The 22,890-nt window shown below is 41.3% G+C and overlaps 3 protein-coding genes across 8 annotated transcripts; 1 reads left to right on the forward strand and 2 right to left on the reverse strand.

Annotated features, from left to right (window-relative positions):
- Positions 1–165: 165 nt before the first annotated feature.
- popdc2 (popeye domain cAMP effector 2) lies at positions 166–5,603 on the reverse strand. 2 transcript variants are annotated; one of them, XM_079562770.1, is made up of 4 exons: positions 4,451–5,603; positions 3,692–3,800; positions 3,018–3,420; positions 166–958 (listed from the first exon to the last, which is right to left on the reverse strand). In XM_079562770.1, the coding sequence occupies exons 1-4, from the start codon at positions 4,942–4,944 to the stop codon at positions 876–878; spliced, it is 1,089 nt and encodes a 362-aa protein (XP_079418896.1). In that variant the 5' UTR covers positions 4,945–5,603; the 3' UTR covers positions 166–875. The 2 variants fall into 2 exon arrangements, with proteins under 2 accessions (XP_079418896.1, XP_079418895.1); XM_079562769.1 differs by having other exon boundaries at positions 2,877–3,420.
- Positions 5,604–6,214: 611 nt separating this feature from the next.
- Positions 6,215–8,496, reverse strand: cox17 (cytochrome c oxidase copper chaperone COX17). The gene is made up of 4 exons (XM_079562434.1): positions 8,369–8,496; positions 7,427–7,554; positions 7,244–7,350; positions 6,215–6,390 (listed from the first exon to the last, which is right to left on the reverse strand). Exons 2-3 carry the CDS (start codon positions 7,537–7,539, stop codon positions 7,266–7,268), a joined length of 198 nt encoding a protein of 65 aa, XP_079418560.1. The 5' UTR covers positions 7,540–7,554; positions 8,369–8,496; the 3' UTR covers positions 6,215–6,390; positions 7,244–7,265.
- Positions 8,497–8,657: 161 nt separating this feature from the next.
- hcn5 (hyperpolarization activated cyclic nucleotide-gated potassium channel 5) lies at positions 8,658–19,009 on the forward strand. Of its 5 annotated transcripts, none has more exons than XR_013793188.1 (12): positions 8,658–9,100; positions 10,299–10,607; positions 11,795–11,981; positions 13,226–13,330; positions 14,531–14,668; positions 15,173–15,334; positions 16,503–16,596; positions 16,691–16,818; positions 17,161–17,307; positions 17,787–17,819; positions 17,899–18,024; positions 18,663–18,797. XR_013793188.1 is itself a non-coding variant. In XM_079562433.1 (12 exons), exons 2-12 carry the CDS (start codon positions 9,560–9,562, stop codon positions 18,830–18,832), a joined length of 1,692 nt encoding a protein of 563 aa, XP_079418559.1. In that variant the 5' UTR covers positions 8,658–9,100; positions 9,425–9,559; the 3' UTR covers positions 18,833–19,009. The 5 variants fall into 5 exon arrangements, 4 of the variants coding, with proteins under 4 accessions (XP_079418559.1, XP_079418558.1, XP_079418556.1 ...); XM_079562433.1 differs by adding an exon at positions 9,425–9,573 and having other exon boundaries at positions 17,787–18,024; positions 18,663–19,009; XM_079562432.1 differs by having other exon boundaries at positions 8,658–9,573; positions 17,787–18,024; positions 18,663–19,009.
- Positions 19,010–22,890: the final 3,881 nt, after the last annotated feature.

Here is a 22,890-nt window from a genome sequence, read left to right on the forward strand (position 1 = left end):
TTCATTTTATATAAAAAGAACAGTACTTGAATCATTATATAACTTATTTAAGTAGTGACTAATAGAAATTGTTTTGTTACATGTCTGCCACGGAAATATAATGCTGTGAAGATCTGCATATTGTTTGTTATCTTTAAAAATATAAAAGCAATTGCTAATTATTATGGTTTTGTTTTCTTTTGCTATTCAGACTAATACATTTAAAACATAACAAATGGTTTTATTAGGGAACTTTCTCATGGCCGGTTTGGTAACTGCCACGCCCCCGTCCTTGTTAAAAGTGTGATGCAGTTGTTGTTTTTTATCTTTTAAATGCTGGAAGTTTGAGTTGACTGAGAATCCACATATCTTGCTATTTAGGTAGACAAAAGAGAAAATACATTGCACTCACAAATCTTTTATTGAGAAATTTTGGCCCCTTTAAAAACATCTCATCTCATCAGAAACAATTAGCAAAATTCACAGTGTACAGGCTATTTATAACTTAATACATGTGAGGCATCAAATTTCACAACATTACAGGCTGACCGTTAAACAAAAGGGCAAGACGAACTTTACTGGCGCATACACTGAACTTCCTTAAACTTAGACCAAAACAAACTAGTTAATTCAGTGATGTTGATTGTTCATGTATATTCCTGATACAAAAGTACTGACGATGTGAATAAAAAATAAGTTTAATCACAGACAAGACAGGGTTTTATCTGCAATAAAACAACTGAAAAGAGATGTGTCGAATCTTAATGTTATTTGCTACTTCTGTGGCTTTAAATATAAGGCAGAAAACGAGTTGATAATAGCCTCTCATACTGAACTAAAGTAAAAGGCAGTCAGTGCATTTTGTGGACAGTGTATACACATTGTTTCCAGGGCGATCACAGTTTGGGGGTGTCAGTCGGGGCCAGTGGAGCTCGGCCCCTCAGGAATCGAGGGGGTGTGTACTCTTCAATGTCTTCTTCTAAAAGAAAAAGAGAATAGCTGAGACATGGTAGAATCTAGATGCGTGTTATATATTTACCATGCAATATAAAGAAATATTCTGACAGTAAGCCTATATGGAATACTGAACAGCTAGTCAAAATTCAAGTCAAAAGATTTTATTGTCAGTTCATATGAATCGAAATTTACTCTCAAGTCCTTATGCAAGTCCCCACATGGCTTAGCACGAAAGTGCAGCGGTTAGAGTTTGTGCCTCACAGCAAGAATTGATCCTGCACCGGGCGGGGCCTTTCTGTGTTGTGTTTGCATGTTCTCCCTGTGCCCTGCGCATGTTTCCTCCAGATGCTCCAGTTTCCCTTACCACTAAAATAGGTCAGGATTAATGATGTCTGTGTGTGTGTGTGCATGAATGAGTGGTCAGACCTGTGCAGCCACCCCACAGGGCACGGCTACATATGCATCTTACCATCACCATGTGTGGAATGAATGAATAGGAAATAATCTCCTACCCTGTGTGAAGCACTTTGGGTTCCATTTCATTCCCTTCACTACTGTACATTATTGACCTGTTTATTAACTTTAGCTATAGACCATTGTCAGTCATGTGGCTTTTAGTTGGCAAGCACCTGTTTGGAAATGATCCTAAATTAAAATGGTAAATGGAGCCTCAAATGAATGGACAAACAAAATAATAACAACTCTGTAGTGATGGGGCGGAGTTCCAAACAGCTGATTTGCCATGGCTAACCAAAATGACAGAGACTGAGAATGGTCTTGGCTATACAGTACATAGGCCTAGTAGTGCATAGAGTATTTACGATTCTGTATATTTTTGATTTACCATGGAGCATGACTTTTTTAATAGAATGACTCTGTGGTCTTTTTTATAGAGTATTGCGAGGGAACCTATGAGTTTGATGATCAATGTCAAAGTTAATATCAATACAAAAAAGTTTGGGTTCAGCTCATGTAAATGACAATTTGTTCTCAACCAGATCAAAGAAACTGAAATAGTTTACTATAGTTGTGATCAATATAAGATGCTTCCCTAACGCCATAACTGCTTTTATTTGAGTGCATAAAAAAGTGATACTCTGCACCTGTGACTGAGGGAGGGCAGCCATTAGTGAGGGACAGATGAGCACGCATGGACAAGCGCAGGGGACACCAGGATTAAAAACATGGCACTACATTTTTTTGGACATCCTTAACATTACAAACCCTAATCCTGATCGGATAAGGACACAGCTGCTGCAGCCGCTCACCCGCTCCTCTCGGTCCATTCACAGCCGCACTCACAGCTGAACTAAAACACCTCTTTGCTGCTAAATGCTTTTACAGTTCAGGAGAGTGTTCTTCTGTGAACTAATTTTACCACTACTGCTACTGTACCGGAGATGGTGCCAGGCTTAGAGCGGCATGGCCAAAGCAAAGCAGTTGGCATGGGGGGAATTTTAATCTTTGAATATGGGTTGAAAATAGGTTAATAATCCAGATTTCACTAGAGCAGTTTGTGGCAACAGCCTCGATCTGGCCTTGGTTCAATGTCACTTTGCGGCCAAAATAGTTGCAGTGTAGAGAGGCCTTAAAGCACCAATAATTATGCATAGTATTGTGTTGTTACCCATAATTGTACATAAATGTAACGTTGTTGACATTCTCGGTTGTGTGATGAATCATTATACATGTCAATAACTGAGCAACTTAATATATCAATTTTGATATTTGTATGTTTAGACATTGCAGTTATTGTCATGTTATACTGTACTGTACACATTGTTTTGAAATGACAGATATCAGTAAATTTCATTCATGGTCCTTGGTCTATGTAAAAATGACTCATTCACCCCAACCCAGTCTTAGAAGATTAGTAAGTGCACTGCAAGCGGTTGCTGCATGCACCCTCACCCAGCCCTGAGCCCAGGTGCGGTACTTACATGTGTTCTAAGAGGTGACCCTGTGTGTTAGCTCCAGCACCCTGCCCCTCTACCTCAAATAATCCCTCTCACTGCCATAGTCCATTAAGGAGCCTGCCACATCAGCAAAGTCCTCCAGGACCAGGCTGGTGGAGTCCTCACCAGAGGGCAGCTCAGGATCCCAGCGGTCACTCAACGGATCGTCACGGCCTATCCTCTCGGGACCTGTCCAGTGATCTGGTTGGGACAGTACAGGAGGCTGGTACTCTGGTGCAGCTTCTTCTTCTTTAGGATCCTTTAACAGACCTCCATCGCTCCCACTGCCCCCCTCACTGCCCTGTGAGGACGGGGCAAGGACATGGTAGAGGCTGGGCAGACGGATGTCCAGAAGCACTCCGCTCTTAATGTACAGCTTGTTGTTGAGGTTGTAGAGCTTCTCTGCGATGTCATAACCCAACATGACAGCAAACAGCCGGGCAATATAGCGCTCTTTGGACATGAGCAAGTACAAGCGACGCCGGCGCCATGTGATATAGCGAGAGTCCTCTTCTGCTGTTAGGGTCACCTGGAGAAGAACATTTGGTTAACTTTAATTCAAACTTAATGAGTTCACCTTGACCGCTGTTTCATATGATACTGAATGAACGTTTTATATCGTAAAGAAGATTTGCTGGCAGATTGTAAGTTACAGGACTTGTAAACATATATGTTTATTGACAACATCACTGTGTATCTCCCAATAGGTCTATTTTCTGAGGATGTAGAAACCTGTGTAGCAACGGTGCAACTCAACTTACATTTTGAAGAATCAGCTCAATAAAACATTTGGGTCGTACCTGGAACTTGCCCTCTTCATTTGGTCGGAGAGACTCCCACTCTGGAGAGTCGAGGAACTGATGCCGATGGATGTAGTGAAGGAACTGTCCCTCCAAAGAGACATTGATTCTGAAAGAAACAGAGAAAACTTTTAGACTGAGTGACTTTTAGACTTAAAGTGAGGCAACAAACAATGATTTCTTCAGCAGCGTGGGATGAGTTGGATACTGTCTCCCTAGTCTATTGGTCTAGACTTGTTTAATGCACAGTGGTAGGTCTAATTCCTCATTCTCCTGTGTGTACTTGTTCACACTATCACGTTGATTCATTCAATAAATCAAAATATATTTTCATCAAAAGATTATTAGTTTGTTAGGGTGACCACGTAGTGAGAAAGGTCAATATTAAAGGCGACTCAAGTGAACAGTGTCATAAAAGCACAGTATGAGCAGCAGCTGAGGGCTGAGTCAATGACAGAAATACTTTGTTTACCACTGTTCACTGGTCCCCGGCTCTGACTCAACTCTAATAATGTTTGGATGAAGAAAAGCTTCCTGTATAAGTTAAAAATAGAAGCCTTGTTCCAAAAATAATACAGGAAGAGTGTGTTTACTGGGTAAATACATGAGATCAGTATCTTGACATTTAGAACAGTAACTAGATTTTTACCTTCATCAAGACTATTTGTATTGGGCAGGCTGTACTTAACCCAGAATCTCATGTGTTAATTCCCCCTGTGCTCATGAGTGCACACTGTCTGTCTCTCACACACCACCCACCTGCCAGACAACATGAGGGAAAGCTGGTCTATGGGTGTCTTGCCTTCAACAGCATAGGTCTCTCCTGCTTTGAGCTCTACCACTCTGTTTTCAAAGGCACCAGCGATCTGCTTGAACACATGAACAGGAACACCCAGGGGTAAGTAGATGGCCTGGTACAGGGAGGTGAGCTCCTCACTGGGCAGCCCTTCCTGGTGCAGGCGGTACAGGAGATGGCAGATCTGAAGCAAACACACAAACAGTAGAAGCAGGTTCCAGCTCAACACGTCCGGGCCACACATGGTCATCCAGCCCCACAGGGTGAGGCAGAGGAAGGCTGGGCTCAGGAAACCAAAGATGAAGAGGCAGCCATATGCCCCACTGCCCCCCATGTAGCCCAGGAACAAGACCGTGTTGCCCAGGTGGTACAAGGCCCCTTCTGTGTTATTGGTCCATCCATTGCACATAGGGGCATATAACAAGTGGTCCGTCAGGGTGGAGTTATCTGAATCCATGTTCTTCAAAGCACAAGGCAAAAAAGTTCTTATCCACTCAACCCTTACTTTGGTTACTTCAGTTTTGGTTACTGCAAGCTGCCTCAAATGTCAGCAAAAGTATTTGATCCAGTGGGGAAAAAAAAGTAAACTTCAATGTGAAGAAATCCTCTCAGCTTTGTCTTAGAAACAAAGCTTCATTGGCCTCATCTCGTGTCCCTCCTGTTCCCTCTTCTTTCTGTGCCTGTTTGGTTTGTCCCAATCACAGTCCACAGCCAACAGCTGGAAGAGCAGGGGATAAGGGACAGGGGGCGTCAGTGGGGCCCTACAAGGATAACCATGTTTGGAATTGAAACCTAAGGAGGACTGAGCAGTGGACAGAAAGCAGGCCTGCACTTAACATAACACACAGAGAGGGAGAGAGGAGCAGGAAACGGGGGAGAGGGGTCTGACAAATATGTCACACAGCCACACTATCCCATAAAAATACTGTATATAACAGTTTAGCAGAGCTCCATTCACACGGTCTCCAAGAGCCGAGTTCACAGTGACTGAATATTTCGGGACACTGGAATGATAAGGTCAGGTTTCAGGTTCAAGTCCCAGCCGCAGTTTTTCACATACCTCCTGAACCATTGGTGAAAAATCAGAAGAATAATTTTTATTCTTTAAGAAGTGCAAAAGCATATTTCAAACTGGGGCAATTCACCCTTTAATCAATTCTCAATTCAGAGCAGATGGTTCAGTGACTTTAATACGTTCAATGCAGTTGAATTGTTTTAGACTGGAAACAGACATAGTGTGGCCTTTTGGGACGCTCCTGTTACATCAGAATATGCCACACCAACTTGCACTCTTGTTCAGAAAAAAGCAAATAAATTATATATTTGTATTGTTGCCAAGCATTTCTAAAATTCAAGGCTTTTCCATTACCTAAATGGGAGCACAATTTTAGTACCAGTTTTGTTTTAAAACTCCACTTTGATGACATTACCATTTTTACTAATAGGTTTATCCCAATTGATTGAGTACATCTAGCTGAGAATGCAACAAAGGTTCAAAAGTGTCAGTACTGTGTCCTGCCACTGTTACTTCAGTGCCACACTCAAAGAATGCAGATATGTTGAGTATTGACTTCAGTGGAGCAGGAGTTATTTTGGGCTGAAGTGCATACCACCAACAGCAACTGGACAGCGTTCACACGGAGGGATAAGTAGCTTTTAGCTCTTAAAGAAGATGCTTATTGTCTTGAATATTTGATAGAGATCAAAGTAAGACACCAGTTCACATCTTATTGCATAGGACTTTTGTTTATTCCCACAGCATTATTCCATAGTCACACAAGTTCACATTAAAAATGATCCAGGAAAATATAGTAGTCTCTAAAGTAACACACTTCCCTTAAATTTGGGCCATAAATAAGAAGAGGAGTGAATGGTCCACAACAGGCATCCAGGCGCGCACACACTGAAAACAACAAAACATATTATCAATACAGAGATAATATTTGTGGTTTTCACATTTCAAAGACTAGTTTATCTGCATTTTTTTTATGATGCGCTTGTGTTGCTTTACTATCCACTAAAAGTGAAAGAAACTTGAGCTCAGCAGCCTGACTCTGAGCAGGTTACAGCGTAGAGCAGTCGTTAAAACTGGTGTCGCTCAGGGAATACTCTTCAAATTACAAGCAACAACCAAATAAAAACTTTAATTTCAACTTTTGATAAAAGCAATTTGCACCCTGTCCGCTTTGGGATATTTAACATTCAAATTTAGTGTCTCCTCAGAGCTCTGTTGATTCAAGTATTGAATGTGGTCCTGCCCTTCTTTTGGCATAGCGTCAGTGCACCTCTGAAAAGCGCTCTCTCCTCCCTCCCTTCTGTAACTTAGTGGTTCTTCAACTTTTCACACCAAGTTTTCACACCAACTGGGCTAAAAAGTGACCCACACCTGAGCTAAATCATGGGTATATTGGGTATAAAACCATTAACATAATCCTGCAAAAGCTAAATCTTTAATTACTTTAGGCATAGATGAAATTACCATGAAGTCTATGTTGGCAGAAGTCTCTGAGTAATATCAGAACAGCTTAAAGTACATCACAAATACCTCAATTTAACACAGTTAGCCAGTATATGTTTACAAACGCTACAAAAACAAATGGTTGCATAATATATTTATATAATTACTACACTACTCTTATTTGGTTAACCAGACCAGTTTCATCGGGTAATATGTCAACAACTACATAACAGCTTTGACACTTTTTTCTATGTTTACAAATTTTGTTGCTTTTATATTCGCGCTAAGGTAGACTTACCACATGAGCAATATGATGGAGATTAAACCTTGAAGCCCAACGCCCTCATGCACTCTTTATGAGCCTCGATGAGTTCTGTGCAGTTTTCCTCTCCCTTCTCAATAATACTGTGGAAACACCAAGATCAAAACAAGACTTATTAAAATAGACAGTGTACAACAGAGGATCTAAGCTTAGTCTTACCAGGCGTCCCTGGGTTTCTTTGTTTCTGGACAAGCACAGCATGGCCTCAGTGGCTTTTTCTGTTCAGTCTCTGCAGGCAGAGGCTCCACACTGGCAGCAGACAGTGATGCCATCTTAATAAAAACCAACTGCAAGGCAAACAGAAAAGAAAATAATAAACAGACATTACTACCATGCAAAGAATCCCAGGGTTTACTGTGCACTGGTATTATTGGCTCAAACTCTTAATGAGACTATTGCCACATTTGCAAAGTGAGTTTTGCTTTCATGAAGTGACACGTCTAGATATAACAGGTTTAGTTGTTATGTTGTTAATTACCGGTATGCAACCGACAAAGTAGAGTGGCTGCTTTAAAAAATATATATATATATATATATTTGACTGGATGAGCACAGCAAATATCAAGCCCTTCACCATTAGTCTAATAAGATAAGATAAGATAAGATGAGCTTTATTGATCTCACAATGATAGAAATTCACTTGTTACATCAGCCCTCAAGAAACACTCAGGGTGTGTAAAATAGACAGGAAATGTGCAAACAATTAAATAGTAAATATGCAATAATATGTTCACATGGATGTAGGCTTATTCATCATTATGCAATATCACACAGCTTTATATTGAAGTAAAAGTATAACACTCATAGCTGTCATGGCATCCACACGTGGTTTAATGACATAATGATGCAGATTAGCTCTCAGCCTGTGGCCACATTTTGCTAACACTGAAACCTATGAAGACCGATTCTAGTATTATCTTAGCTGCTAATTTCAATGTTTAATTTTTATGACTCTAAAGCTTACGACCTTTAATGCTAACTAGCTAGTGTTATTTTTAACCAGTAAGCACCGACGAGGATTCTATGGAGTGCTATGCTCGCATAATATACAATGCAATGTTTCAAATAACATTATTTTGACAAAACATGATCGTAACTTACAGATAAATCAACCAAATGCGATCTCGGTGGACACTTCACCTTCAAAACGATACCAACGCTGCTCTTCCCACATCCATGTGTTACACAAGATCACGTGACAACAACAAGGCATTCTGGGGATTGTAGTTACCGGCACTGAACATTCGCACAGAGCTGGGCAAGTGAAAGGCACTGCTGTACTGCACTCTTGCTGCTGAAAACTGGTCTGATGAAGGTAAAAAAAAAAACACATACATGCAAATACAGAATCGTACAAGTAGCAGTGCAGCTATTTTAGCCGTTTAGGCTTTTTTCTTCTTCTTTTAATTTATGCATCTCTGGTTATCAAGTTTTCTTAAGGCACACGAATGTGTTGTTTAGCCTACAGAAAACGTAACCTGGGTTTATTTGCCCATTATATAGGCTGCATGCACCTTTCTTGTGCGTCAGAGCAGGAAACCCGTGCGTAAGCAGTATGGAAGAGCCAGGTTGGCCAGCTGTGTGCTAGATAAATGAGCAAATGAGCATTTTTTGTTTATTTGTATATGTAGTATGAAACATTTAATCCTACCAACACATGCCCCAACATGTGCTTCATCCAGCTGCAGCCTTGGATGAACCCATCTTTTTCTATAGAGGTTAACCAGCCTATGCATTTATCATGTGAAGCTCTCGTGGGACCATAAGCTTGGGACATCAGGACATGACAATGCCCCCTGCTGGGAGAACAGAAGAGCACAGCCCAATTAAAATGTGAGTAGTGCACTGTACTATACAAGCATCACTATATCGGCTCCAGTTCTTGGCCAGTTCTTGCCAAATCTATTCACACATCATAAACAGCAGTCTGTTGTTTAGTTATCGATCAAGTCAGATGCTGTGTGATTGTTTTTAAAATCTTGCTTGCAAAGTGAATCATCTTTTTTCCACAGTTAACAAAACGACAATAATCTAATATTATATGGCTCATAGACAAATCACTCAAACTAATCTGACAGAGATTTAGATCACCCACTGACACAACCTCATGCCTAATCTCATAGTGGTGCTTCGTCCTAATATCATTTTGTATTTCAGATTACAGGAACTTTCTCTAAACCTCTACTTTCAAGGAAAAGCAAACAAACAAATGGTATATTTGGACTTTTGTACAGGAACAGCTTGATGAAAAATGCAAACAAAACAGTGTCCATGGCTGGTGGCTGAGAGCTTATGTACAGCATCAGGTAACACAGTACAGTGTTTAATTACATCCGTGCACGAGAGGCGCCTTCTGCACCAGATGCCACACGCACATGACTGTGGATTTGACGGACACAACTCTGAAATGTTATACAATATCTCCATGTGACCCACTGACAGGAACATGCCTCATATAGGCAGATTCTTACGGGGAAAACTTCAACTATAAATAGCAGAAACAACACATTTCATAACAAACAAACATGATCTGTGGGCAAGGGTTGAGAAAGACACAGACCCCGACTAACTAAAGTTCATCAGAAAGTATCCTCTTTATTTTATGTATAATTGTAAAGAAGTGAAGTATACTTTAAATGTATTTACAATTACAATACAATTACTCAATCACTGTATTGTAAACCAGGATTGTTAGTAACATAAAAAGTAATGATCAGGTTATGTATCGTCATTTGACACATATAACCTCATTATTAATATGAGCTGGACTTTAGTTCCTTTGACATGGCATGATTCATGTGAGATGGAACTCAGATGCTGAATAGTTGATGAGCTGGGACAAAAGGAATAGAAGTGTAGGGGTTGGGCGGGGGCAGAAATAGAGAGAGGCACAGTTAAGGGGGAGAGCAGGCAGGATGGAGGGAGGGAGGAGAGAGGAGAAAGGCGGGCATCCTCTCAGCTCAGATGATGCAGATCCTATAAGCCCTTAGGTTTACTCAGCCTTGATGGAAAATTACCTTGTGACCAAAAGGGGGAGGTCGGGAGGACTAGTAGAAAGTCACAGTCAGTCACCACTCATCCTGAGAAGTACTCGAGGCAGCAGGGACGCGGTATGGCCGGTGAGGATGGCAGATCGCAGGACGTCCCGGTCGTTCGCGGACAGGCTGAGGGGTCCCACGCCGGCATGCTCCACCGCCACCTGTGGATGGAGGGCTCTGCTCCTGCCCCAACTCAACCGCCAGTCTCTGTACGTGTACGGGAGTGAGATCGCCGTGGAGAAGGAGTGCATGCGGCAGCTGCAGAGCGGGGTCCTGGTCATCCATCCCTTCAGCCTCATGAGGTACAATCCACACGTTTGAGACTGTACTCTAGTTTGTTCAGTAGGACTGTGCCACTTTTGTGCTGAGCAAGCATTTTCAGCCACAGCGAGAAGTTTTCAGCAAACTTTTTGTCGACATATTTTCATTCTCTTAATCCTATCTCACCTCGAAATGTGTTAGTGTTTCCTTTTTTTCTGTTGTTTTAGAATTATTCACAGTTTTTTTTTGGGGTATTTTGTATTTCCCTTTATTACCTGTGTGTTCTGTCTTTTGACATTATATGCTTTCTTATAATTTCCAACAAATATTAATCAACAAGCAAAAGATTAAAGAACTAAAGACATGATCATATTTTCTGATATCTAACATATCTTTGGGGGCCCCTTTGGGACATTGCTGAGGTTATCAATCTGCCTTTAAAGTCATGTGTGATGATATGGCTATAATTGGTGTGTAAGGTGAGCGGACGGAATGAAAACAGAGAACAAATGAAACAATTGGAAGAGTTACTTGAGACGGGCAATTCAACCCCGTCCGAAGAGATTTGCAGTTACAGTCTCATATTTGGCTTGCATGAATAGACTTTCCTGACACAGCGAACGTTCAAGTGAGTTCTCGGTTTCCGTCTGAATTTAAAAACAAAAACAAGAAAAAAACAACGTGTAAAGTTACTGAGGCTGCACGATTTAGGAAAAATATCTATTTACATTAAAACCATATTAAAATCAAAATCCTGTTCCCTGTGCAAGCATGTCAAGGAGCATTAACAATTGAGAGGTGACTGAAATATGAACTGCTAAACTATAACAAGATTCACATGCATTTCAGAGCACATTTGTAGGATTAAGTTTCTACTTCATAGGACCCCATGGAAACAGGTTATTTTGATTACAAATAACTGCACTCTTTGCAATTTGCTATTTGCAATCATTCAAATTGCTATTAATAGTGTGAATTACAGTGTTTCCCACAATTTTCCTCATACTGTATGTATGTTTGCAATACAAATTGGTTCTGCATGATTTTATTATCAGACAATGGGGACTCCTTTATTATTAATGTGTAACACTGTATTAGATACATTTACGGAGTGTGATGGATGGTTACCAGAACCCTGTGGGTGCCTAACAACTCTCTAAGGGTTTAATTGTGCAGCCGTAGAAGTCACTTATAGACAATGACGGAAAGCATTCGTTTATCTTTTTAGGAGCTACTACATCATGGGAATGATGGCCATAACCTTCCTGAACTTGATCGGGATCCCCATGGAGATAGCGTTCCTGGACGGAGACTCAGGATTGGCTTGGGAAGGCTTTAATGTATTTTCGGACACGCTGTTCCTCATCGATGTGGCTCTGAACTTTCGCATGGGAATTATCCGAGACGATGGAGAGGTGAGCAAGCGCTTTTCCACACACAATCTAGACCACTGTAATCCCTGCATAGACAAACACATGCGGACCCGTCGTGCCCCCGTCGCAATCTACATCCAACATCACGGATTAGCAAACCCCCTCAAATCCCAGACATTGGGAAAATATTGGCACCTGCTGTTGGATTTTGTAACAGGGATTATTCTAACACTAATTTATCTATTCCAGTTATTCGGACTGTAGCATGTTTGTTTATGTGTGATTTCTATCAGCCAATCATAAATGTCCCATCTGTGACGTACATCTATAGGATTTCCAGTCGCTTGTAATTATGAAAAGCAATAGATGTGTTTTGTGAATATAATATTGAGATAACTCCTCATTATAACTACACACTATCAAGCAAGTGCAACACATTTGTAAAGCAACAGTGAATTCTCAATAGATAATTTACAAAACATGTCCTGTCCTTCCAAGCGTTCCACATATTTTGTTAATCACTGCAGGCACAAACAGATTCTGCATCTACATCGTCCCTGTGACCCGTTAAGATACGGCACCACTCAAGAATGGTTAGGGTTAGAAAAAGGGATGAATTAAGTATTTGCCATTGCCAGCGTTACCCAAATGATTTGCAGTGTGTAGTTATTATAAAGTGAAGATAAAAAGTCAACAGTGCAGTGTACTAATGATGAGCTTCAATCACTGTCTTCTTCTATGCACCGTGGTCCCCTAAGGCAACTTTCCACAATAGATTGTTCCGAGAAATGGCCATTATTTTGATTGTGTCTGTGACATTGATGCCAAGTGGTGGATAAATGGCAAACAGAAAAACAAGTTGCCCTAGTTCATTTGTAGGCTTCTTTTCACTGTACTATGCGTCTTCATGCTTGAACCATTGCTGTGGGATTCATCGCCTGGTCTTGCTTGTGACTAAGACTCTAATCGGTACAGTGTGCATTTCTGGTCAAAACTGGGACAAATGTATGAGTTTGGCAACAATTAACAGTCAAATGTATTGTCTTTTTTCCATTATGCTGTGAACAAAGTGGGGAAGAGAAGGGAATCGTATTTGTATAGGGCTTTTGGCAGACACAAGTCACCCAAAGCGCTTCACAGGAGACAAATTTGATCTGACTGGCATGTCTAATTTTAGACAAACTCCTCACTATAGCCCTGCTTTTTGACCGGAAATGATGGAATATACTTATTGCAGCACAGATTGTTCGATATTTTTATACACCTGCACGTTTCTTCTCACACAGGAGGCAATTTTGGATTTAAAAGAGATCCGCGTGAACTACCTGCGGACCTGGTTCATTCCTGATGTGATAGCAGCGTTCCCAATCGGATACATTCTGCTTTTCGCGGTAATATTAATCTGAAATAAGAGACAGTAAACACAGACATGTTTATCCAAAGCAATAAAAATGACTCATTTTAGAACTCATACAGTGAAGTTGATAAAGCCAGTTTGAAGCCAATTTAAAGTTTGTTTGCTGTCATGCTGTTACTGGTGTATTCTTTTAGGATGTATGACTAATAGCAACAAATACAATCAATTTATTAGAATTATCTCAGATATAATTTACAGGAAATGTTTTAAAGGTCCAACAATGCATCTACCAAAGCTAAGTAGTGCGCCATTTTAGCATGTCTGTTGGGGTAAGCACCTTTACCAAGCATGTTGTGAGGTGAGACATAAACATAAATAATACATTTTTCATAGGTGGTACATGCACTGTGCTTATACGGCTTCTTACCAGAGCCAGCTTTTTTTTCAGGTTCATTTTTCTCCTATACTTTATTATTAATGCACAGCTTTGACAGACTAGGCTACAGACTATGGGCCCGATCTTGTGCTTCAAAACGGAGACGATAGCGTGACATTTTGCGCTCAGTAGGAGCGCACTTTGTGATCTTGCCACTCCAGACTTAGCGCATTTAAGTGGGTGGAGACACACATTTTCCTCCAACTAGATCGACTCTGCGTCCAGGAGAGTGGTTGTGTGGGGTGAACATGTGCTTTTGTTTTGCTTCGCGTTCACGCCAAGCGTGGGCCGATCCGCGCCACAGCGGACGCTGTAGCTCTTTTTCTCTCGAGACGTGAACATCGTTTAGCTCACGATGGGGTAAATAAAGTTTTTAGTTTGACCTGTGAGAGCCTAAGGCTTAAGAAAGAACGCAAGACAGCGCAATGTAAACAAGGAAGTGAATGTCAGCCGTGTTTCCATCAGTGCAGTCACCTCCTCTTGTGACGCTCCCTCACAGGTGGCGGAGGCAAATGGCACATATAGCGCCGCCACTCGGAAAATAATTCGCGAAGAGCCTGCGCCGCCCCGTGCGCCGCCACAAGATCTGGCCCTTTATGTTCTAACATTAGATATTTGATCCACTTCACTAAATCTTCTGAGGGCAGTGAACCATATTTTTGTCAATATACATAAGGCAACTTAATTTAACAACAAGAAAACATACTGAGACAGGTTCAGATAACTTTATAGAATTGGTTTGCAGTTGGACCCGTTCTGTATTATCATTAAACTAACTTGGGCTCAATGCGTTCTCAGGATCTACACTACCAGAACGATGACAACCCCTCCAAAGCCAACAGGATGATGAGGATCCTGATGTTTGTCCGGATCCTCAGCCTGATCCGTTTGGCCCGAGTGTCTCGACTGGTCCGGTTTTTCAACGAAGTGGAGAAAGTACGTCTTAAGTTTGAAGTTCACGTCTGAAATTCAATCAACCTTTCTCCAACCCGATACATTACAGTCTCCAGTAACTCGTGTGTGACCCTGAGCCTCTAACCAATGTCACACGATGTGGCTAAATACTGCTCTATAGATTTAGAGTCTTTTTACAAAAACATACAAAAAAAAAGTTGCATAGATATTTTTAAATGAGATGTCTATATTTGCAAATGAACTGTTGGGCCAGACTAATGTGCATTTTCCCCCAAAGATAGGTATGCTATTTTGGTGCAATAGCTTATTTATAATCCGTCAGACTAATGCAAAATAACAGCTTTGTGCCTTATAAACTCTCTGGGAATTTTCCACTTCTTTAATCCTTAAACAGATGGTAAGATATTTCACCATATGTTCTTCTTCTGTGTAATTTTGCCTTCATGTGTCTGCTTGGCTAAGTTGTTACACTAATTAATTAATTAATTCATCTAAATTTGTTTTACATTCTCTTAAATCTTGCAGGTCTCCAATGCAAACCTGGAGGTGGTGAGACTGTTTTTCCGGATCCTGTCTCTGTTCATGATGATTTTCCTCTTGTGCCACTGGAACGGCTGTATCCAGTACTTTGTGCCGATGCTCGAAGAGTTCCCGGCGGACTGCTGGGTTCGACAGGAAAACCTCATGGTGCGAACAGCGATATGCAATTTCACAGCTTGCACTCGCCTGCACCTGCCTTGATAAATGACCTCCGTAGTGATTGACTCTAAAGCCATACTGCAGAGCAAAGCATGTCACTCCATGCAAACAAAATGGCCTCTATTTAAAGGTGCATTATGCAACTTTTTATGCGAGAAAAAAAATGGATATTTGTGTGTATTTGACCTTGTAGTGACTCAGTGGCTATATTGGTGGTCAGACTGGCGCCTTTACTTTCCGTCCCAGTGGCCTCTACAACGCTCCAGGATCAATACAGCCACTGGGTCACTACAAGGTCAAATACGCACAAACATATATATTTTTTCACATAAAAAGTTGCATTATGCACCTTTAAACAGCGCTTTTCCACCCACATTAGGCACTCAAAGCACTTTCACATCAAGAAACCTTTCCCATTCACACTCATTCAGACACTGGAGACAAGAAGGGTGAAGTGTTTTGCCCAAGGACACAGCGGCAGCATGCACCTGCAGGATTCCCATTAGTTTACATAGGGCTGCAGACATCAAGAGAAAATCAGCTACTACACGGACACAAAGTCGTTTCCAGATAGCTTGACTGGAGGTCTACATGCATTAGGTTGTTTCCAAGCGCTTTAGTGATACCCCACTGCAAAATTAACTGTCAATGTACTGCCCAATTAGGAGCGTATTTCTGATCAGTTGCATGTTGTAAGTTTTACAGCAGTTCATTTGCTGGAATATTCCGTAACGTGGCTTTAACCTCTTAACCCACACCTTAACCAAATGCATTTCCTCCAGTTCTGCTTTACCCAGGTTACACAGGACACCTTTTGTCACTTTTCAATTGTTCTTTTGTGTGTTTTTGTTGCTCTTTTGTGACTTTTTGTTGCATTTTCGACACACGTTCTTGTCACTTCGTCAAATTTTTGTCATCGCTTTTTTGTCACTCTTTTGTTGTATTTTCATCCTAGTTTTTGCCTCATTTTTTCTTTTTTCGCTGTTTTGATGCTTTTTTTCGAGAAGCTTATCGATTTGGGTAAAGCCAAATAGGAGACAGTGTGCTTGGTTCAGGCGGGGGTTAGGAGGTTAATTACCACATGAACACGTGCTTGATGTAAATGAGTATTCAGTAAAAGTCATCTAAGTCTATGTAATATTTTCTAATCTTACAGAACGCCACTGTCGGGGTGAAATACTCCTGGGGCATTTTCCGCGCTTTGTCACAGATGATCGCTCTCTCCTATGGCTCTATGGACGCTCCTACGAGTGAGATCTATCGACTGCTTTCATCCTGCTGTGCTATCGTGTAACATGGGGGACCTATAGGCACACTTATGTGGGCTTGTGTTTCTTTTCGCAGACTATGTGGAGATGTGGATCGTCATGGTGAGCATGATATCCGGCTGTCTCATGTACACCGTCCTTGTGGCCAACACCACAACAATGATCGCGAATGTTGACCCCGCGGCGAAGGAGTACAAGAGCAAGGTCTGTAGAGGTGACACTGCAGGCAAACACAGCTCACAGCCAAATGCATGTGTAATTATGGAGAAACAAGCTTCTACTTCTGCCAGGCAAGAGCGAGTATTTCATATTCTCAATGACAACGAGGGGTCATTGCGCTCATTAAGTTATGTAAAATTGCTGTCCCAAGCATAAATTTCCCAAAGTTTTAAGGCGAGACTGTGGGTGAAAAAATACATTTGGATAAGCCTTTTCTGTTACATCAGGCGCGTAATGAGTTTTTTTTGTGTGTGCTGTGTCTCGCCGCAAAATGTCAGTATACTGGGTTTCCAATTAAAATTATTCTTATTCTTGTTTTTATTTCAGATGAGTCGACTGGAGCACTACATGGCCTTTATGAAACTCCCACCTGAGTTGCAGCTTCGATTAAACAACTACTATCAAGCCCGATATGGAGGCAAATGGTTTGACGAGGCGGAGGTCATGAACACGGTGTCCTCAGCACTCAGAGAGGTACTGCCGAGAACAATTGCCAGTCAAACCACAATTTCAGGGACGGCCAAGTCTGTGCTAAAGCATTGTGAAACATGCTCTGAATAAATACGATGCAGATCTCATTGCATTTGCTAAAGTTAACAATTGTGGTCAGCCATATTTTGTTATGTGTTACTATATAACAACAATTTTAAAGTAAGGCAAAGCTCATTTTCGGTTTTGGACTAAATTTGTCTCTGAATATGTGAGAAAAATAGATTATCTTTAAGTCAGTAAGAAGTTTTAAAGTGATATGTATTTGTATTCTCCACTCACCCGCAATGTGCAACCTATACAATTCCATAGGGCAATTCTATAGGACATACATGGGCAACCCTATAGAAAAAACCCCTTTAGTGTGTACATTACATTCTTTCTACCAAATGCATTTTATCCACACGTAAGTTCACGTAACTCCAATGCTTTTTTTTTTATTTCATTGTTTTCTTTTGTTTCAGCAAATCATGGTGGTGATGTGCAGTCGACTCTTGAGGAATGTGCCAATGTTTCAAAACAGACCCGAGAACTTCATAATTGACATCGTGCTGAGATTGGAGTATTCCGTTTTCCAGGCGGGGGATGTCATTGTGCGAGAGGGAATCCCGGGAGACCAAATGTATTTCATAGACCATGGTCAGGTCCTGATGGAGGCTGACTCTTATGAGAGGGAGCTCTGCGATGGGGACTACTTTGGTGGTGAGTTTTGCTTCTTATCCTAAAAAGTATGTATAAGGAAGGAAGGAAGGAAGGAAGGATGGATGGATGGATGGATGGATGGATGGATGGATGGATGGATGGATGGATGGAAGGATGGAAGGATGATGATGGAAGGAAGGATGGAAGGATGAAGGGAAGGAAGGATGGATGGAAGGATGAAGGGAATGAAGGAAGGAAGGAAGGAAGGAAGGAAGGAAGGAAGGAAGGAAGGAAGGAATGAAGGATGGATGGATGGATGGATGGATGGATGGAAGGAAGGATGATGGAAGGAAGGAAGGAAGGATGGATGGATGGAAGGAAGGAAGGACGGAAGGAAGGAAGGAAGGAAGGAAGGAAGGAAGGAAGGAAGGAAGGAAGGAAGGAAGGAAGGATGGATGAAAGAACGTTGATTCCATAAATGTAATAAAATCAATGTTTGACCAACTTTGACTTAACAGCTAACTCTTTCTGATTGAGTATTTAATTTTCAAACTTGAAGTTGTCCCTAATCGTTTGCTGTGCTTTAAAGCCAAGCAGGATTCTCCTCATGAAACATTTAAATCGAAGATTATGGATTACTTGTTGGTCTCATTCCAGTCATCTCATTAATTTCACCCCTCTGCTTGTCGGTGCATTAGATTCGTGCGTGATGACCAGAGGCAAACATCTGGCCACAGTGAGGGCTCTGACAGACTGCCGGTGCTTCTCCCTGTCCTGGAATGATTTACAGGAAGTGCTGAGAAGCTTCCTGGACATCAAGAAAGATATAGAAAAAAACTATGTCAACTCAGAGGATGGACTTGTCTGAGAGATACCTGCCCCATTTCTGATTTAAACAGACTTTTTCTTTTATAATCAAAGGGATGAGTGGACAATACTATAGCACCACAAATGGATTTTATTTTATCGAGATGGACTATTTTTATTCATAATTGTAGCTGAAAATTGTTTCATCTGGTACTGCGGCTATTATAAGCAATATTAAACAAGGACTTTGGTTCACTTACTGATTTGTTTCCAAAGCATTATTTACTGCTGCCAAACACGGCCAGAGAAAGTACATATGATAATAATAATGTTTTCACTTCAGCTTCTCCATAAAGGTGAGTCATTTTGTTTATTTATTTTATTCATGCAATTTGATGACCGACATGGTCAGTGCTGCTTTTCACAACACTCAGTATATCAACATTTTATAAAAAAGACATGCATTTTATCCGAACACACAGACCGTGCCTGAGGCCAGCCTGTGCTTGTACTCGTACAAGTAGTAGGAGGCCGGGGGAAAGTTGCACTTCATCTCCATTCGCCCGGGCACCACATGAACAGACACTCCTGAGCCCAGCCCCTCCTGCAGCTTTCGGAGCATGCGTGAGGCCAGATACCTGCGGGCCCGGCCGGGGTCCTCCTCTATGGCAGCATAGACCTCTGGAGGAGGGTTGGGGATCTTCCACTCCAGGTCCACAATGAGCTGATGTATGTGACTCTTGTCTAGAGAAGCAGGAGCCTCTCTGTAACAGGCCACCACATGAGGCACTGGGGGCTCAGAGGCCACAAATAGAAGCTGACCAGGCTGTTCGTCTCCTACGCCTTCAGTTACCTCCTCCCCCTCCTCTTCCCCCTCCCCCCCTTCCTCCTGCTCCTCATCGAGGGGTGTGAATGCTGGGTGCAGCATCACGGCCCAGTGCAGCCAGTCGTAATTCTTCACCAAAGCTTTTAGGATGGATGTAGTGGCTGCCTCAGGAGCCACTCGTTCCTGTACAGCCTGGTGCAGCTGCTCTCTCACATCCACCTTTGCCTGCTCCAGGAAGTACCCCAAACAACGAACGCCTGTGTTCTTCATCTTCCTGTAGAGGGCACTCATGCGCTCGGTCCAGGTCTTCATCATCAGAGCCTGGTCTCTGCCGGTCATTGAGGCCTGTGTGAGGAGACACAGCAGTCCAATGCCCAGCACAGTGTTCACCTGTGAACAGAGAGGTACAGCAAAGATCAGTTATCTAATATCTAATATGAATACAGCCGGACTGATTAGCATCTAGGCATACAGAAATGCATATTTGAAATATTGTCTTGTCAAGGTTATCACATCCAACATTCAATTGACTCTTGTGACAGGGATATCACTTTTACTAACGTGATATCACTGTTTACCCAAGATAAGCCTTTTACCCCAGATAAGCCCTCAAGGTGGCAAAACCATGTCTGGGGTCAAGAGCTTTCTGTAAATTTCAAAATTGCCCATGCATTTCAATAACTAATTTAAATTAACAAGGGAGCAGCATGTTCGTCCTCACTGCCTTGAGTTCAAATTTGTGGATTTGTTAATCTTCCAGGAATAACAATGTAACAGGGGATTTGCCAACTCAGCATTGCCGAGACAGAACAAGGTCACTCTGCTGCTGTGTTAAAATGACGGTTTATTTCCATACTGAAAAGACAGATGCAGCCCATTTGGTTACCTCTGTGATTTTCTGCTACATTCATCTTGGTCGTCCAGGGACTAAAAATGTAATTCTGTACAACAGTATTTTCCTTCCAAGGGAGATTAGATTTGCATTATTTTGCATTTTGTACATAGATGTTTTTTGTTTGTTTGTTTTTAAGGCAGGATAAAGACTAAATATTGATCTATATCACATTCTCATGTGATTGGTTAACAATAGAACCGAGAAAAATCACAGAAAGTAATGTGATGTTAATGTGACATACATTTTGCTTTGTGTCTCCATTTTTGCCTACATTTTCTGCAACAAAGAGTGTCTTTATCATTACTGGTTGAGGCAACACTTAATGACACACTTCCGCCACTGCATCTATTTTACTTAATGACCACTTCTATGGCATACTGATTTATTCAGGACAAGATTGCACAGCCAAAAATAACCTGCTAATTTCCCTGGTGTACTTTTTCTTAACTAACCTTTACAGAGAACTGCGTGAGTTCCCAGCGTTTGGGTTTGCGGTTCAGTATGAGCTCCTCCAGCAAAGGGGGTTGCTCAGTAAGAGTGGACACTCCCATCAGACGGTTGTACAGCGCTATGAGATGTCTCTCCAAGTGGTAGTCCTTAACAAACTGAAGAAACACCTCAGTTTCCCTCTTAGTGAAGTCTGGCTGAGCCCTGACCTGGGGAGAAGAGGTCAAAGTCATGTAACATAGAGAGGGCTGTGCATAAGTAAGAATATAAATGCTAAAACACACACTGTGACCAACCAACTTTACCTATGTATAATATGATGATGTAAAATCTACTTTTTTAGAACAATTTTCTTTGGTTCGGGTACCTGATCAATTTGATTTATTGCATGTATCTAGAATGCAGGCTGCATAAATGCATAATTAAGTAAATAAAAATAAATAAATACAATAAAATAAAAGCTACAAGGAAACTGTAGTCAGACAGCAGTCAGAAGAAAGTAGAAAATAATGAATACCACACTCATTATACTAAACATCATAAAACCCAATGCAAAAAGAAAAGTATATATGTTTATGCAGAACTTGTATAAACATGATTTCATATACACAGACATACTAGTGTGCCAGTCTTACCGTAGTACCCAGCTGGTTATAGATCACAGCCAGATCGTCTTCCAGAGATTGAACATCTTTGTCCCCCAGCAGACCCTGTCCCGAAGCACTCATCTCCTGGTCAATGTGCTCCAGATTCTTCTTGACCATGTCAGTCTCCTCTGCTGAACCACTGCTCTCCAGAGAAGAACAAATGCCCTGGACCAAAACTCTGAGGAAAACATCAAATCTCAACTCCCATAATAAGTGTGGATGTGTCTTTACTTTTTGTGTTTAACTTACTTCACACTCTGCATGTAAGCCACTGGTTCAAAACCTTTTGCAAACATGGTCATGCATACAGAATAGAGCAGAGGCTAGGCATACAAAAACACACACACACACACAAAATTTAAGTCTGTAGCAATAGTACAGTACAGTAGGTATGTGTTATTGGGATACCTACCTCAAGTGTTCTGGCTGCAGGTGTGCACTGACCTTCAATGTTGTCCCTTATTTAAATCTTTACTTTATCTGATAAGAGCCTCATGATATGAAGGTTATTCGTCACTAAAAGATGCATTTAGATGTGTTTGTCAAGCATTCAACCCACCTTAATTTACAATTTCAATGGTAAATCAAGGTTTCTAAAAGCTCTCCCTGTTTGCAGGACATCGTGTTTGCAAGAGATCTTTATTTAACACAGTATACAGCCAAACAGTTTGCATAATAATTCTTTTGTGTAGCCTTTTAACTAATATTTTACTTCATGTTTTATACTTAATTCATTCATCTGACATTAAGCTCCATAATAGACAAAACTGCCTATAGCTTTTCCACTCAAAGCGCTTCACTTCAAGGAACCACTCACCCATTCACACTCGGACACTGGAGGCAATTGGTGGGTGAAATATCTTGCCCATAGGACACAACGACAGTGTGCAGCTGTTTGAACTGACAACCTTCTGGTGGTTATAATATGACCCACTTTCACATTCAGTGGTGGACAAAGTACTGACTTTTTCAACAGATTCAGGAGACAATGTTTTGACCAGAACTAGGCTACTTTACTGCAGCTTTTAGATTCACCAACTGTCCACAACAAATTATTGCAATTATGTAAAATGTAGCCTAACTAAATATAACGTCCAACTACAGTAGATAATATAGCTCAGAAGCCAACACTCCTGTTTTAACCTCATAACCCCCACCTGAACCGAGCACATTCTCTCCAGTTTGGCATTACCCAAATCTAAAAGCTTTTTGACAAAACTTCCAAATAGCAACAAAAACAAGACAAGCACAAAAACGCAACAAAGAAAACGCCGTAAGAGCCACAACAAAGTGACTAAACAGCG

The sequence above is a fragment of the Gobius niger genome, assembly GCF_951799975.1.
Source record: "Gobius niger genome assembly, chromosome: 9".
NCBI classification, from domain to species: Eukaryota; Metazoa; Chordata; class Actinopteri; order Gobiiformes; family Gobiidae; genus Gobius; species Gobius niger.